Raw genomic sequence first — 19,484 nt, forward strand, 5'->3', positions numbered from 1 at the left:
TGACACATCTTGTGCCCTTTTTACTGTATGTACTTTTATCTAATAAAAAATTTCACAAGTTTTTATGCCTGTTTTGAGGGTAGTCATGAGTACATCGATATCTGATAATGTGTCACTGTTTTGTATCAGAATCAGAAACACGGGTTACATTACAGTTAAATAAGTATATATAAGCATAGACCTTTATAAAAAACAAACAAAAAAACAACAGAAATCAGAAGTATGTTAAAACAAACATGTGCTTGTACATATATGTTTCTATGTGTTATGCGCAAGGCTCTGAGGATAACTCACCGATGAAAAACATGCAAGCAGAACTAAACACCACCAAGCAGTGCTTTTAAAGGCACACATAAGCAAACTCTCTCATGTTGTTCCAAAACCTTGTTAAACGAACTTTAAATCTGCTGTGGTCAAATTATCATCTAATGTTTAATTAACAGTAGAGTTTAATCTACTACTTCTGTAGAAAATAAGTCTTGAGAGCCTAACTGACGCTAAAACATGTTGTGTATACACACACAAAGGCAACAGCAGACTGTGCTCAAGTGATTAAACCGCAACACTAATCACTGTTTCTAATGGACATTAGTGCGTGTGGTGAATGACTCACATCGACAGTGCTTTGAGTGTACAGGCAGCTTTGCAAACATACTGAAAAAGCAAAATCAATTCCCACTCATGTCATGCATTGATTCAGATTAATGTAAAAAAAAACAACAGAATTTTAGATTTCGATACAATAGTGATATATAAAAAAAAAAAACGGAATACCTTTTGATTTCATGGAGAATTTCTGCAGGTTTCAACAAGTTAAATACAAGACTTTTCCAGACCTTTCTAAGACCAAAGATTGACCTATTTTTTTTTTTCCAATAGTTTCAGTGCTTTGATACTGAGATTGTATAAATATGTCTTCTCAAAAAAATTACTGAAGCACTGATACTTTTGACAACCGTATTTTAGATTTTAATTTGAGAAAAAGACCTTTGTATAGTTTATGGTTGTTATTACACAGGAAGACTTTGCAGGTCAGCATCAGTTACAGAATATTATACTTCCCCACTAACAACACCTCTTTAATTATTAATGTGAGGGTGTGTGTTTTGGTGGGATAGTTTTACTGTGTAACCAGTCGACCCATACCACGCCACATGGCCCTGAACCAACCACATGTCAGCATATGTGCGTGTGTGTGCATGTGTGTGCGTTGGACACTCACCCCATTGTGTGAGGGGCACTCTGAGGTGCTGAGGTGACTGGTTGAATGACCTGAGGTGGGCGTGTCTCCTTTCTCCCGGGGACTCATGGGATCTGTAAGCGTGCTATCTGCCAATGAGTGTTCAATGAGGTTTGAAGTTCTGTGTCGCAGCACAAAGGATGGGCCCTCGGCCCCACTCGTCTCTCCTCCGTCCAGCTTGAGACGCTGGACCGGCCACCACGGACAGAAGACTTGATGGATGAAGTTCACTAAATCCGGATGAGACCAAACCTGGTCGGATTGAATAGGAATAGGTAAAACTTAAAAAAGAGAACACTGGAACAGATATGACAAGACGACAATATCATCTTTGATTTCTAGACTGATAAAACAAGACATTTAAAGACATCTCCTCAGACTTTGAGAAAGATGGACATTTTTCACTATTTTCACACATTTTATTGACATCACGGCCCTAGATTAAAAATAACTTAACTTCAGTCTTTGTTATTATTTGGTAACTGCTAGTAAATAAAAATAAATTGTTTAGCAAGTAAAAATTTACTTTGGACAAGCAGATTTCTGACCAACATCCATATCAGGATTCAGTGTAATTAGTTAATTGATTTATTTTATTATTGTGTATTTTCTTTACAAAAGTACTGATACCAACATTGACATTGGTTTTGTTTTGCAATTTCACATCTATAACTCAGATTTAATAAAGGACATTTTTTTATGTTGTGATTTCCTTTGGTTTTTCATATTGCAGTATAGTATCATGGATTTTTTTTTAATCATGGTATTATCATATCTCGAGTTTTTGGTATTGTTACTCTGCTACAATACAAGATATATGACCAACCTGGACTTCACTGATGAGGCTGAAGTCTTTGGAATGGAATAATGTCTTCACTCAGGACTTTATGTGATGAAGCTGAAGAGAGACAGAAAGAGAAGAAAAGATGGTAAAGAAAAAAGTTAGTCTCAACGCCTTTGTTTATCCTCAAATGTGAAATTACAATAATAAAACATAAACAACACAAATCAAAACAGAACAGAAGAAAGGACACCAGGACATCATAACAGTTGTAACACCATATTCTTACAAAATTAAAGTAATAAGATAATCCTGTAGCAGTTCCCCAAGCAATAAAAGTACAAGCCAATATAGTAAAACCAATAAATGTTGAACATTGCTTTAAACCTGAGCAATTAAAGCAGTATATACAGTATATGTCACATCCAAAGCATTAGGAAGTCTTCTATTAGAGCCTGACTGCCCAGATTAAATACATGATAGTGGAGGCATTATAAAGCAGTTAAAAGGTTACAAAGTTCAATCCCCTGTTAAGACAAACTGTCCTGCAGATATACTGTATCACTGTTACCACTGCAGTTCTACGTAAAAGGCAGAGATGATGCTAGCTACCCATGGTATCTATCAAGGTCTTAAAATACAGGATCTACAAACACCATCAGACAATTAGCAGCTGCTAACTTGCAGTCATGGTGACTTGCTTAGCGACTAAAGGTGTCAAGGACAGGAAGAAGAGAGGCACACAGGACGTAAATGTGTTCCCTGCTGAGAGCTCACTATACATTTTTTTCTTGATCTTTCTCTAACCACCTCTCAGTTTCTCTGCGGCTTTACAGGGAAACAGAACACCTTGTCACGTCATTTAAAATTCAAGTTTGACAAACAGTGTTGAAGTGAAGAGCAAGGTGGGAATTTTCCACCAAGATCAAATCAAATCAAATCAAATCAAGTCAAAATCCAGCAACTGCTGCTACGTTAGTTCAACAAAACTAGGGCTCCAAACTATTATTTTCATTGGCAATAATTCTGGCAAATATTTTCTTGATTAACTGATTAGTTGTTTAGGCTATAAAATGTCAGAAAATGGTGAAACATGTTGATCAGTGTTTCGTAAGGCCAAAGGTAATGCCTTGTCTTGTTTTGTCCACAACCCAAAGATATTTAGCCTGGCACAGATGAATAAAGAAAATATTCACATTTAAGAAGTTGTAATCAGATAATGTTGACTTTTTTCTTTTAAAAACTTTAACTCAAACTGATAAATTCATGTTTTAAAATTCAGAAGAATTTCTCATGATGGCAATGAGTGTAAAAGAAAGTGTTCAAGTGAAAGTCAAGATAAATTGCCAAAATAAACTGCTTACTACACATGTGAGGACCTTAACAACAACATAAAGTTGACTTAACAGACATGGCAACTAAAAAAGTCCTTGGTTGTAAGATTTGCTTTACTATCCTTGTGCAGACATTTGCCCTTGGTAAGGATAAACATGCTCATGGGTACCTGACCTAGACCCATTTATATCTGCATGTTTTTACAGGAGCTCATTTCCAAGTACTCACACGACCAACGCGCTAATGTTGTGTTAATGAGAACTGCAGCTGCACATTCATATCAGCATGTCTTACACTGCTGAGATCAGTTTTCTGTGTGTGTGTGTTTGCGGTTGAGAGGTTGAAACACACACACACACACACACAGCGCTCCAGAGGGCCCCTCCAGCACTAGACTACTTCATTTAAACCATCGCCCTGCGCTACCACACATACATTAGGGGATAACACACTCAAGGGTGGAAAAAACAACACAAAGGCATGTACATACACACCTGAGCAAGCATGTACCATTAAACAAATACACACACTACTATAGACATTTGAAATAGGGTAATCTAAGTAATGCTTTTGGACCTACTCAACTGTAACATCAATGAGATCAACTAAATAGCAGAGTTCAAAGGGTTCAAGGCAATAGAAAGTTGGCGTCTTGACATTACTGCTGCTCTATGCTAAGTACTGTGTATTTTTTTTTCTAAAAAGCAGGTTTTCTGGATGTGAAAATTCAAGGTAAGTGTGAGTGGAAAGTCAAAACTGAGAGGATAGTGTGCTGGACATTGTATATAATTAACAAACACACAAAATGGTGTTGCAAAAATTAGTTAATCGAAACAAAAATAATTGCCAACTAGGGTTGGGCCGATGCAGATGCATCATTGATCGACCATTGTTGTAAAATTGTGATTTGAAAGCGCATTATTCTTCTTATTGTTACAGCTCCTTGCACCTGATTTACAAAAGGAAAAACACTTTATTTAATCACTATTGACTGCTCACTGAAAGCATGTTTTAGTTTAGGTCCAAACATAACAATTATTTTTAAATTTGCTATCTTTTTGCAGCTTTATTGCTTAACAATATCATTGTCAACTGACATGATCATATGCCAATAAGGTAGACATCATCCAATGCTACTGCCAACTTTTTAAATGTAAGGACGTGCCGCTTTTCTTCGTCATTTATGTATAAATGAAGAGTCTTTGGGTTTTGGACTGTTGGTAGGACACAAGAAGGAATTTGAAGATGTCACTTCAGGCTCTGGGAAATTGTGGTGAACATTTTTCACAATTTTTTGACATTTTACAGACTAAATGATATCATATATCATATATATATAATCAATAGCATCCTAACACAAATACTTTATGAGGACTAAATGTGGAAACACGATACTCTTTGAAGCTATTTACCATTATACTATATTATAAATGGTATCATAAATTATAAATGGTATAAACAAGCTTAAACCTGTCTACTTCCAAGAGGTACAATTACTTTCAATTACTTATTAGTGAACTTTGTCTTTGTTCTAGGTATTTTTTCTTTCCTTTACTCAGAAGTAAAAGTAAAAACAGTCTGGTTAAGTTTCTGTTCACCTTTACACTAATTACACACACTGCAACAAGGAGCAGCTTTTTCTACAGAATAGGATTGTGTTCTACAGGCAGGCTTATGTTTTTTTCAGTGAATGATGATCATTTCAGCCTCACCATCATTTCACTGGAAAAAAGACACAACTGGCAGTGGTGATGAAAGAACACTCAAAAGCTGAAAAGAGAGGACAGGGGTAAAGAGGCCAAGACTACACAAAAGAAAAAGACAGAGAAAATCATTATAAGAGCCACAAGAAATATACAGAGTTTTATAGCCCAATGACATCGACCAGCAGACAGTATGGTTATTCTATGCTACGAAGATGAGAGGGAAGACTGTTAGAGCTGAGCTGAGTTGAGATGAGTGGCCTGTGGGCAGGTCCCCTAATCGAAATCAAACACTTCTCTACACTCAGAGATTGTCCAATCAATCTCTCCGCTTTTCCTCCCTCCTATTTCTCCCCAATCGACTATTTCTGAAAATTACATTGATGCTCTTTTTGAGTAACTGCACCCTCAATTTCTGTCACAATGAAAAGTGAGATTTCATGCCGGGTCCTTATTAGCGAGGGAATAAGAGGAATAAACTACTTTTGATGGGGATTTTTTTTTTTTTTTTTTTTTTCAGCTGTAGTCGATTCCCAAGATAACGGTCTTGTGGCCTGATTGCCACACAAGAACAAACAGCTCTCCTGACAATTGAAATAGCTGAGAAGTTTTGTTCTGCGCGGGTCTGATAAGAGTCTGGAAGCAGAGGGGAAAAAAGAACATTAAAGAGAATTGTGTGGACGACCACGAGACCATTTCACTCTGTACTGTACATATCGGTGAACCCATAAAGAGAGTATGCTCAGTTTCCCAGCTTATCATATGTACGCCTGGTATATATGGAAACCAAAAACAACAATAACAACAACCTTCAAGCTAGCAACCTACATGAAAAGATGGAAAGTCACCCTAACCCTAACCTGGTTGCTAATAAACACAAAGCAGCTGGTACCTTTTCTACCTTTTCTATCGCAGGGATTTCGTCATTTTAATGACAGGGCTCACCTCTCCATGTACAAACAATCCCACTAAAACAAGCCTCCCCCCGAAGCCGAAGCATTTTTTCCTCTATTCCAAAATGATAATGGATTCAGCCAGACATGTCTCCAGTGCAAGCACTAGAGCTGCAACGATTAATCAATTAGTTGTCAACTTGGCCTGTTAAATTAATACCCATCTATTTTGATAATCACTTAATCTGTTTAAGTACTTGTTTAAAAAATAATTTAAATTCTCTGATTCTAGTTTCTTAAATTATGAATGAATATCATTGGGTTGTAGACAAACAAGACATTTGAAGACATCCTCTTGGACTTTATAGACCAAATTACTAATAGATTAATGAAGAAAATAATAGATTAATCAACCATGAACGCTAGCTGGCACAGTGTTAGAACAAAGTGTGGAGATATGTGGGTCTGGCTATGCATGACTTCAGTCATATTATCTACAAGGGAAGAAAAAAACATAGAACACACACACATACACACACTCTTTGGCACTGCCAGAGAACAAACTGGACGACCACAGTAACAGAACAGACAGAACAGAACGGAACAGACTGACCCCATATTGAGATAAAACACTCGTTATGATGGAACATAGAGAAAGAACTGATTCACACGCCCAAACCAAATGGGGCTTCCCAGGGTCCAAGCCAACTCCAAATGTTGGATTTTCAGTTCTGAGAGAACAGCTGACGCATTATGTCCATCGACAACAGGATGTATCATGACTCATCAAGATGTTTCGTGCGGAGTAACTGTGTGATCACAATTTTCTTGGCTCATAAAGGCCTTGGGAATGTCGTATACGCGATTATTTTTTTTCCTATTAAAGTCCCTGTATGAGGTTCAATTATTTTCCTACAATCAAGCTCCATGAAACAACCCAATAAATTTACCATCTGCTGTGTTTTTCTGTAACTCACAAAAAGCCATCAAACTGTCCTGGAGTGACACTTTAACCCCAGGGGGAGACAGAAGGATGGACACAAAGGATAAAAACAGCACAGAAGCATGAAGGGACCAGACTCGTGACATCTTCTTTCACACAGAATTTTTACTTCTCTGTCCTACCCACTGAAAGTAACCACACCTCTTTAACCATTCCCTACATACATACATTGAGGTTGTATGCTGTCACCAAAACAGAAACAGACTCACTTCAGTACACTCACTGACTTCCTCTTAATTTTTCATATTTCATCCTCTTGACATTATGAACCAGCTCTGAGGCTTTAAGAGGAATGCCATCAATACACATTATAGCCCTTTAACCATGGATGCCATTGAGCTTTTAATATTGATGCGACTGATTTGACCCAGAGGTCAATAACAGCAATACTGGGAGTGTGTGTGTGTATCCAAGCTGATAAAACAGTATGTGTATATGGCTTACAGGCTGTGATGACATTTTGTGTGTTGGCAAGTTTGAAACCTTAGCGATTTTAACACGACACGAGGGAAAATATTGATTTTTAAATATCAGGGTCAATGATGTGAGGGGGTGCGTGACATTAGGATTTTATTGATACCAATACTGCTTATTGATAATGTTATTGATACTACTCTTCATAATTTGGTGCAATAAATTAATAAATGAAATGACATGAATCACTTTTAAATTAAATAAATTTAATTCCACAAACTTAATTTGAGTTTTAATTTACTTTTTTGCAGAAATAAGGTGTAAAAATTGTTTCCTAAGTTATGGTAGTTACCTATGAGGGAAGAGCAATAGCTAAACTTAAACAATATTACAAATGACCAAAGAACTACAGACATAGTCCCTGAAATTCACAGATGCTTAAAGAAATAGATTAGATAACAGTTTAGAAAGAAAATAACTTGAAAACAACATTCAAAAAGAGTAAAGATATACAAAGAGAACAATGTAGAGGAGAACTCTAGCATCTTTGACTTTTATTTTTGTAACTGTTAATTGCTTATTTGGATCCCCATTTGCTGGTCTATGTATTAGTTGTTTCCCAAATTATTGTTAATGATTGATAATAATTGACCATCTTTAACCATCTTTTTCCCACATCAGTCGTCCACCTCTCACTCCAACACTTTGGTCCACAGTGACATAGGCCTACTATGTCATGGCAACTACTGGATGGATTGTCATCACAGTCGGTACAGGCATTCATCATCCACTAAAGATGCACACTGAAAAATAGAGTGATCCTGTGCTCTTTTATTTAGCAGCAACATCAACTTTACTGCATGATAGTATATATCTACAGCTAATAATCACATTTATTTTAGCCCTAAATTGTAATTTGAGATTAATAGTAGCTATAAACATGCTAAGATTAGCATGCCAAAAGTCTACAGTCAAGGTCTTTTATCCACGTGCACGATACCACACAGGCATGAGGATGTGCTCAGCCAGCATTCCCTCACCATCTTCTTTGTCTCACTCTCACTTCCTCTGTCTTTCTCTCTCAAACACACCAACAGACACACACGCACAAGCAGAGGACAGCTGACTTCACTCCAAAGTAGTCATTGTCACTGTAGAGCTGTGAAGAGGTGGCTCCGAAAATCAATCCTGGCAACTGACAGACAAACCTAACAGGAACTCAGGTGAAAAAAAAAAAAAAACAAACTAGGGGAAGAAGGAAAATAACAATTACTGATAACTGAAAAGAGATGTCAATGGGAATTGATTTGTTCTCTTGTTTTTTCTCCTCGCAGGAAAAAGTAAGTGCTGAACCTGGGCAACAGCTGTAAAAAAGTGGAAGTGGAATGAAAAAGAAGCAGAAGTACCCACTTCTGGGTCTTTAACTGTGGACTGGGGACCTACTATAAGTTAAGGAGCCCATCTGTCACGGCTGGGCCGTACTATAAAATCCCATGTATATCACTTTTTGTGTAAATTATGTGTAACCGAGGAGGGGAGCTTCGACAGGTGACCTAAATGATGGTGAACGCTGCCTGATTATGAGGCCGACGCACTCGGTTTGGTAGTCAGGGGAGAGAAAACATGTTTTATGAGGAAGTTGACTGTGCATGGTGACATTGGACTGAATTGGGTGACAGTACTACTTCTGCTAACACAAGAAAAAAGTGTTAAAGGAGGACAGAATTTATGACTCACTAAACCTGCTTTGCAACATCCTCACATATTAAGTTGTGTAGGTCATAGACTATTGCAAAAATTCCTTTACAAATGTAGGATAAAGGTCAATGTGCAGTACAGCACAAGTATGGTGTAACTGGTCCATATACTGAAAGCATTAAAAATTATTTTTCAAATAGTAGAACAGCTAAAACAGTCTGGTACATTCAGAAAATGACATCACTTAAAACTATGAAAAGACAACACTTAGGCCATACCTTAATATCCCAAATTGACAACAACGTCTAGTCTAATATCACGACATTGATATAATATTGATATACTGTCCAGCTGTGTCTGTAAGGAATAATACTTAGACAATGCAAAAAGGCTAAGTGGCATGTTGCTTGTTTGAAAAACCTCTCACTCTGGTTCTGTTTTTGCAAAGCTTTACACGCTTGCTTCACCTCCAACCTATTTTCTTAGGCCAAAACACGACACTGACACTCTTGACCAGTCAGCAGTCAATATGGATTACAAGAGACAATTTACACGGTGAAAAGCAGCACATCTCCTATGATCCACAGCACCTTTTTCATAGGGATACAACCTAAGGTTTGGAAGAAGGACAGGGAGCTGTTGGGAGTTTCATGTAAGTAAGTGTCCCTCAGCTGTATAGAGACCAGGCTGACTTAAGAAAATTACGTAGGTTATGAATAAATGACACAGACACAACAAGCCTTCTTTCTGCAAGAGATTTGCATTATTTCTTTACAAAAAAAAATCTTTAAACAAGTTGCCTTTTCTCTGTTTTCATCTGATATTTGCCTCCCATCCTGACAGAATGTTTTTCTTAAAACTCTGTATTAAGTATCTATTAAAAACGGGATCTTTATTAGCACTTTATTCAAGACAGGTATGCCGGAAAGGCTGACAAGTTAAAACAATAACTTTAAGCCAAATACACATACAGTGCTGGTTGTAACAGAAATCTCATTAGAGAGATTTACCACACAAAGTCAAACCTATTTCTTTTACATTTTCTATTTTAGGCTTTACTGCACATCACAATGACTACACAGCTTGAGATTCAGCTAAAAATGCCAAAACATTCTTTTGATACACCGTCCACAGCAATGCTACAGTATCTAGAGGCTGCCAGTTCTTGTGTTGTAAATGTTAGTGGCTTTCAAGCAACATGCCTTTCTCCCTACAATGTGTGCTCACAGTCTGAGTCACTTTGTCAGATATGGCCTGTGGTCTGTCACCTGCTATGTCATTACTCTCTCTCTGACACACACACACACACACACACACACACACACAGTCACAAAACAAACACTGTGCCACACTGGGCAGCAGTGCATATATTTACTCTCCCTTTTTTCCTGTCACACACAAATACACTTTACAGTACATTTGTACTATACATAGTTAAAATTTTAATCAGAATAATCATAGCAATGACACAAACTAGGATGAACCATTATAGCTGGGATACTATTATACTGAGTTAACAAACATCAAACAAATGCTTAAACCTGCAATAACTGATTTTTTAGCCAATTTGGGGGCAGTGGATGTGAACACAATATTGACATATCATCACCTTTTTAAGTTGTGTACCAAGCAAACAGTTGCTTATTTACACATTCAGCAGTTTATTCTCAGTCATGTTTTTGCCCACCGAATGAAAGCAAGTCAAATATTTACTCTGAATTTGCTCTATTTTTGGTCTATACCAACCCTTGAGTGAAATATCTGTCTCTTTACCTGCTAAATGCTCCGATGTGTTCGCCAGCTAGTTTCTAACTGTGTCTGCCTGCTGTTTGGTGCTGAGCAGGTGGTGTACAGTGGCTTTTTAGAGCTTTACTGCTGAAAACAGGTGCATGCCATGACCAAAAGCAATAGTATAGCCCCTTTTATACTGAACAAAAATGCCCAGATGGATACAACGGTGACTTCTGCAACCCTTCTCATCTTAGCCACAACCTCCATCCATCTCCGTTCAAACAGCGCTCAGAAATAGTTCCAAATTAGTCGGCGTTGAGTTTGAAAGAGGGACTGCAGCATAAGACTAAAAAGTAACAACCATAACACATTGAGATGAAACTCTCTATAAAGCTCTGTAAAGAGCTGCAGATTCAGGTGACAAATTAAAGGTACAGTAGGTTCATCATTCTGAATGATTGCTTTCACCTTGTCACCTGCTACACTGTTATATGAATATGAAATATATCCACTTTAAAGTTGGTTCATGTCTCTTAAAGCAGTCTATTTTGTAATGAACTTTCAGCAGGTAAGATATTTGACTGATTTTATATTAAACGTGATGTGAAATAGCTGGAGTGAATACATGTTTACCCAGTGTTACTATGAGGTGATAGCATCTAAAACCAGAAATCCAACTTGAGCATGACTTTTAGCTTTACAATAACCTGACACGCTGTTTTTCAGGTTAGACAGACGCCTGCAACAGTCAACAAAAGAGAGAGTGTGTTAGAACATGTTACACAGTCAAAACAGGTTTACTGATCTCTATCTTTTGTTTAAGACAATACTTTTCACAACCTGACAGTCAGCTAAACGATAACAGTTAGGCGTACTGAACATCTAACATGTTTATTTAAATTTTAACCAAATGATATGTTAAAAAAGTGCAAAATAGTAGGTGCATGCCCAACAGAGGGGTTTCTGGGGGCTCAGTTGCGACTTCCTGAGTGCACTGTAGACTATTAGCTACATGAGACGCTGGTTATACAATAACCACTTGATGAAATTAGCTGTTGACATTTAGCTTCTCTAATTCAATTTATAAGCTTTTGTGTAAATGACGTCACCTCGTGCTTTAAAAAAAAGCCATGCCAACTGACTTGAATAACCAGTACAAAGTCAACAGCACAGACACTTCGACCTTTGACAGTGAGCAGAATCTTTTTTGTTCAGTCTTAAAGACACAAACACGTTATATAAGATTACAACATCCTATGACAGCATATTTTGCACTTTGCCCTTTAAACAAGACAGTGAAGCTGACTGGACCCTGACCTGCTCTCATGTCTGTCTCTCCTTTCACTGTTTGCGAACATCAGTACATATCAAACATAAAAATCTACAGGTTGAAAGGTCAGGGTGAGTGTGAGATGGCAGTAGATGCTGACAGTCAGTGCAGACTCTTTTCTTGTTAAATTGGCAATACCTTGAGCTCCTGATCCTACTTACTCAGGTAGAAAGACAAGTTGTATTGATGTCAATAACTAATTTTTTTTTTCTTTTGGCCTCAGTGGTTTTGTCTCTAAAAAGCAATTAAGGCTGTACATGAACCAATAACCTCAAACCTTTTTATCTTGTGGAAGAAAATGCAAAAAAATATGACTCATTTCGTACTGAATGCTCAAATTTAGAGGAGCAGGACCTCATTTATGTCAATCAACGGTGATAAATGGAAAACAAGACTTTCTGACCTGTATATTCTTACTATTTTGCTATACATCAACTATTGGACACACATTTTCTTTCCAAAAACAGGATTAGTCACTCTGGAGTCAAACTCTTCATTTGTCGGTGCAGTTAACTGTGTTTTATGCTGCGTGTGTTCCTTTGGCAGGGGGTCAGTGAATAGGCCTCCCTTTGTATTTAGGACAGCTTTACAATGATGTAAACCTGCTGCTGAAGACCACATGACTGCTTTTACTGTTCACTGGGACTGTGTGGTCGCACTGAGACCTGCACTTAAACATAACCACACACACATACACGCCCACCCTACCATGGTATTAGTGAAAGCACACCTTTAATTATATGTCTCCATGTAGCTACACGTAAAAGCAAGTGACTGCAAATAATTGTGTAATAAAAGCGACGCAGCTCACATGGGTGTGGTTCGCTTCATGAGAAGATTTATTATAGATGCCAGACAATTTGCAAATTTGTTTTGCATGTTTTTCTGCATCAACAGATGATCCTAGGCGCCTTTTTTACGCACATTGACCAACATACAGTCATAAAAAAACATATATTAATGTAATATTTGGATTTTATTACTATTACACGTCATATCTAGGTTGTCTGTGGAAATGTGTGTCCCCTGGTGACCACTCAGTCCTGGTACAGCAGTGAGTTACTGATGCGATGCCAGCAGTCTTATGATGGAGAGATAAACAAAGAGGACCAGTGTGTAGTGAACCACACATCCTTGTTCTCTCATTCACAGTAAACACAAACAGACAGCCGAGTAGCGGCACAGTTACTACACACGCTTGACAGACATGGTAGATTGGGATGGGTACCTAGAACTGGTTCTAAATTGGTACTGGTTCCTGACTGGTCCGTAGCAAACTATTGATAAGCTCCAGGAATAACGCTGCTGCTCTCAGTATTTATGTAATGTTAATTCATTCTAACATAGCTGGGCCTAATGATGACGAAGCTGCCGACGTCAGGTGATTGCGTTTGACCTTGCATAACTGTGGGTTCACATTCAGTGCTCTTCAGACATGGCTGACATGCAAAATGTTCAAAAGTATGGGCTTACTTTACTAAATTTAATGAAAATGCAGCTAAATTAGGTCTGGGCAATAATTATTGATTATTTTTATTACCTATTTTTAATACAGACAGGAGTAAAAAGGTTGAATCTAACCACTTGACTTTGAATTTGACCACTTTATTTATCAAAGCATACAGGTAATAGAAAAAAAACTCCCATACTGGTGAGCCAACTAATTAAATGAAAATATAATAATAATAATAATAATAATAATAATAATAATAATAATAATAATAATAATATACAAAATGCATGTTTTTTTTTCTCATTTTCATTTTTTTTAAATGATTTTAAGTTTAAGTTACCCTATTCAACAAATGGATCTACCAGACAAAACAATTTCAAATGAGGTGTAATTACTGCCACTTCCAGACTATAAATTTATTATTGATTAATACATTTTTATTGGTTACATTCTTAATGGTGATTAATCAATTACTGATTAATGATTAACATCCCTAATTTTGTCACCATCTGCACTCATTTTCTCACTCCATCCCTGCTATTGTTTTATCACTCAGGCCTAAGCTAAATGCAATGTATGTTTGGAAATAAAAAGAGCTCCAAGTAATACCAGCAACCTCATGAAACACTTACAAATACAACATTGTATAAATCTGAAGCAGTGCAGCATGTTTAACTGCTTTAGCAAAGCAGCTGCTGCACCAACGCCCTCGGTTCAGGCTCCCGGCTCCGATGCTGATGGGATTTGCCAAACTAAGAATGCGATTGTCTCCATCTCATCAAGTCAAGTCTCATTATCCTGATAAAAGTAAGTCTTCAGTTAATAACTCAGGACACAGTTAGCACTGGTTTTAAGCACTTTTAATTTACAGTATGTTCCTACTGTAAATGAAGCCATTAGACGTCTGTCAAGCAGCAACCGCAGCTTTGTCAGCAGTCAACAGAAGTCCAAATTATTGAGAGCGGTATCTTTAAGAGTAAAGGCCTATCAGTATCAATAAACAGTGTCAGTATGTCCCTATAACATCCTGTTCATAAAATATTTCTAATTTCATCTGATGACAAGAGAAAAATACCATGACAGATTACACACACTCAACACATGTTAGGTGACATTCAGGTGTCCTTTGCCAGAGGAGATTGGCCAATTCGTCATAGTCAAGGGTTCAGTTTGACGTGAAACAACCTCAGGCAAACTCACAACCTGTATAACAATCTGTCACTATACATTTTAAACAGCACTAATCCCTCTGTCAAACACTCATCTACTTAAACTAAACATCAGTTTAACAGGCCATCTAAACTTCACAACATACCCCTTTTTTAGGAGGTGACGCCTCCAAAATTGCAGGTAGTAAATTAAGAAGTATTCTTGAAAAAGTGAGTCAAATTCAATGATAATAGCGAGAAGCAAAACATGTCCACCCACAAATAAAAAACAACCTGATATTGCCTCCAGAAGAGAGGAGTGTTCCCAAAATCTCAGTTTTTCATACAGACACAATGCCACATAAATCATCCATGTATCAGGTTGGCACTGCTGCCTGCTGGTTGTACCAGGTTACCAGCTCTCAAATCTTCACAGTTTGTGGGTGATAACAGCTGATAAATCAATCTGATATACAGTTGCTGAGTTAACTAGAGCAGTGAATCTCTGAGCATAAGATAAAATAAACTTTACTGATTCCACACCAGGGAAATGTGTAAAATGTGTAAATGTTCCTGGACCCCCACCATACAATGCCTGGGCTAACATGTAAAGCATTTAAATTAAATCCTGTCCAAATCACTACCCAAAGATATTTTAAACCACTCCTCTTTGTCTCTAAATGGTACTGAACCACCATCCATGCGAACACAGAGCAAAGACAGACCACAACAAGGTCGGTGCGCTGTTAGCTCTGCTGGTGGACAACCACACACAGAGGGTTTCAAGCGCTGGGTGGTAATTCAAAGGTGGGTCACATCACATGCAGATAAAAATAGGTCCCCTTAATGTTCTGATGAAAAGGGAACCTAAAGCTACTAACCATATTAAGATATCAGTGCTATCTGACTGCAACATGATACAAGCACTGTAAAATATTTAACTGGAGAGGTCACCAAACTCATTTTATTCACATTACTGTCAAATTACCTTTAAATATAAGTTTTCTCTCAGCTTTTTACCCTGTTTGAAAATCTGGTTGATGCCTCTAATAAAGATAGGTTAACTCGGGTTATGTCTGGTCTTTTTGAGCGCCTTTGCTCTTGTGTTTTCCTATCAAGAATTCTTACTGTTGGGTGTGGGTACAGGCAGGACATCCTGTAGGACGTTATACTTCAGATGAACTTAACACAAATTAATCCAACAAACTCGGCATGCATGTACAAAAACTAATAGAAGTAAACAAACATATTCTTTCTTTTAATGTTGTTTACACTCAGTGTTTGGGGCAAAAGAAACTTCCTGTGTCTATGGACAGCAATTAACTGGTGACAGGCTTATTTAGCTGGGTATATTGCGAATGTTGTTATGTGTGTACACGTTCACTTAAACAACAACATAATCCATTTAAGGAAAAGGCGTGTTTTGTTCTTTTTGTTTTGTGCACCACATGCAAGAGTAGTGAGGAAAGAAAAGAAAGCACAGACAGAGACAAGAAAAAGAATATGAAAGAAAGACAGAGGCAGCCACTCTGTCTTATGATCAATCAATTTTGCTCTGACAGTTCTCTACTATTCTTAGAAGCTATGTTTAGCTGCTCTCCTGCCTGGCACACTGTCAAAGACTGACTTCATTATACATTAAATTCCCTGGAGAGTTGTACTTCCAGTAAAAAATATGACGTATTGCTCAATAGCCATGTCTAGCAGGGTGAGACTCATGCCCACATCAGCTCAAGCAACTTATGAACTCAATGAACTCTTAGTATAAATTGCAAATCAATATCTTCCAACAGGAAATTACTGCAAATTTCCTGGTTAGATGAATCACATATAAATGAACCCCATGTGTTAAACCTACTGTTTTCCTATACAACACAGTTGCTATAGATTAAAATGGTGCTCAGATCTGCTTTGCATCCTATATGGACTTTGCCACAGATGCACACTGACATGCATGAGTGCAACTTGAGAATAACAACAGGGATAGGCATGTGTAATTATATTTACTACAGATCACAGTTTTAAGTTTCTTTCCAGTGCTGTTAAGTTGCATAGGAGCAAACTTGCATTGAAGCCCCACAGGGTCAAACTACACAAGAAGCCACTGATTAAAAATGCAAAGTGGGTTTCAACACAAATACCAGCTAGGACACTACCCCATGAAATATCCATGGACTAATCTCATGCTAGGGGATGGCTGGGAGTGTTTTTGTACATATAAAGTTTGGGTTCAAGACAAATAGGCTATCAGCTACCCAGTCCATGAAATATTTATGAGATGACCTCATGCTTTGAGGCAAACCGAACAGTCAGAAGAACACTGAAATGGGATGGGCATATATATATGCAGTACAGTATGTGCTTTCAGTACAATTCAAAAGAAATGCTACATAGCAAAAACATAAGAATTTCACACTCTATAGTCTAGGGTGCCATGATATGGTAAAATAAAAGTCATATTGCAATCATTTTGACAGATATTGCAATGCAACTGCAATATGATTCATAATTTGTGGAAATTATCATTTTAGCATCACAAGTTTTATTTTCATTGAAGAAAAATTTTGATGTGACATTTGTTGGGTCCAAGCAAACATGTTTTTTTTTTTTTTTACATCTGTAGAACAACATTTGTAGACAAGGGCATCTGTGCAGCGCTACAGTACTTCATTATGGTGCTGTTTGGTCACACGTTTCCTTTATCAAAAAGTTGCAGCTTCTGCAGTTTATTAATTGCGCAGCCAGAATGGAAATGCATACAGTGCTGTATGTGCATTCAGTACAACTAAAAAGAAATGCAAAGTAGCAAAAAAATATATATATATATTCCTAGCCAATAATATGATGAGAAAAATCTGTTTCAGTTGGCCTTCTTGCAGACAGCATCATCTTTATTTGGTAAAAGAGTAAATTTCAAAATGTTAGCTTCTTCTCAGAGCAAACTCATTAAAAAATTACTATGGCTTACTGCGTGAAATGTGTGTTAAGTCCCCTCAGACTAACATAAAGCAGATGGAGTGGATTCATATCGGTGCTTTAAATCTTTGAGGTTCAACAACAGAACTCAACTTATAGTAGCTACATAGAAACATTACTTGTTCAAGAAATAATTACTGCATAGTCCAAAGGGTAGGTCCTACAGAAAGCAGTATATTTTTCTTAACATGTACTTATTTATTGATCCATCCAATAATACTCCTAAATAGGGCCATATACTATTGCAATGAAGCCCAACACAGTGTTATTATTTCTTTGGATATTATTTGTGTCTACACTCTTATAGATAGATAATTCTTTTTTTTTTTTTCCTCTATTAAAATGACAAGCAGGGAATAGGGATGGGACATAGAGGGGTGGACTGTTATGTACTATATGATGAAACTGAAAATCTAATTAATAAAAAAAATCTTGTAAAAAGATAAATCTTTTATTATTATTATTATTATTATTATTGAAAAGTCATAGTTGGATACCAAAACATGTGTTAAGAAACAAGATCAGCCAATCTGAGCCACAACAGGACTGTCAAGTGATGCAATAAATTAGCCTTTACAGCATCTATTTGCATCTTCTTATTAACAATTTAATACATCTACATACAATGCATTGAAATTGCTGCAAAAATAGCTGTACATCGAGACACACTAAGCACTGCTGTGAACTCTGAACAGAGTACAGAGGAGTCAACACAACACTGGCGAGCAAGCAAGACAAAGAAACCCAAAACTCCAGCCAGACTACCTTCTTGTTGACAGCACAAGCCACACACAAAGGAGCGTTTTAATTTGTTTTACCTTAAGCTGTTGCAAAAAATGTCTCACCTTACATTTGACCCATGCTGAGATGTCAAAGGTAAGATAAGAAACAGACTGCAGCCCATCGACAGACTGATGATGATGGTTTGTTTACACCGAGCTAGCGAGCTGGCCAGTCCGCTAACAACAGCTGCTAAATAAGAAAGAAGCCAAATAACTCTCTAACAAAGCCTGTGTTTATTTTGACAGCTCACTACATCCACCTGTGTGCCTTTTAACATACCAAATACTGCCTCCATTTGAGTGATAATGCCCCGTAAAGAGAGAGCAGAGCTGTGCTTTCTTGCCTGCTAGCAGATTATGCTTCTCTCTGTTGTTTTGACAGCCAGAATTAGCTGGATAGCAAAGCTGCTAGCAGGCAGGTTACGTTACGCTAGGAAAGTCCTGGGTGGATTCAACTGTCTGAAACAAGCTAGAACAACCATAATAATAACAAACAGAGGTCAATACCAGTAAAATTACTCACCTGGTCCTGATGTCTGTAGAGGAATCCGTCCTCTGGCTGGTGTAAAACAGTTAACAGGGAGTTGTGGTCGCTGTTCTCCCCCTCTCCACTCTGAACGGTTTGTGACTGTCGCTAGACCAGACTGGACTCAGCAGCGACGTCGGAGGGAGGCAATCAGTACGTGACGCCGCTCGCATGACGGCAGATAGCCAATCAGATCGCCCAACAGAGAAAAATAGCCCAATCACTGATGACTAGGAACAGGAAGCGACGTGGTAGAAATTTAGTTACGGTTTTGTAGTTTTTAACTATATTAGCGTACTCTAGGCTCGAAAAGTATATAAAATTAGTGGATATTGTGATATTTGTGAGCTGAAACAAATATATGTGATTGGTTATGAAATATGTTATGAGCTGTGTAATTCTAGTTTAACATCAGTGGTGTTTAAGTGTTGTAGCCAGCAGTCTTTCAGTTAGAAACTTGTTTGGCAACCA

General features: G+C 37.5%; 1 protein-coding gene across 1 annotated transcript in view; it reads right to left on the reverse strand.

Annotated features, from left to right (window-relative positions):
- The window catches only part of adipor2 (adiponectin receptor 2), a 41,159-nt gene extending 22,005 nt beyond the window's left edge, over positions 1-19,154 (reverse strand). Inside the window, exons 1-3 of the mRNA XM_084710753.1 lie at positions 19,011-19,154; positions 2,067-2,138; positions 1,223-1,492 (exon numbers count right to left, since the gene is read on the reverse strand). Of these exons, the coding sequence (XP_084566879.1) occupies positions 1,223-1,309 (87 nt within the window). The 5' untranslated portion in view covers positions 1,310-1,492; positions 2,067-2,138; positions 19,011-19,154. The remainder of the gene's footprint in view (positions 1-1,222; positions 1,493-2,066; positions 2,139-19,010) is intronic.
- Between the last annotated feature and the right edge of the window lie 330 nt (positions 19,155-19,484).

Source organism: Lutjanus erythropterus, chromosome 22, assembly GCF_056507025.1.
Source record: "Lutjanus erythropterus isolate fLutEry1 chromosome 22, fLutEry1.hap2, whole genome shotgun sequence".
In the NCBI taxonomy this organism is placed as follows: Eukaryota; Metazoa; Chordata; class Actinopteri; order Lutjaniformes; family Lutjanidae; genus Lutjanus; species Lutjanus erythropterus.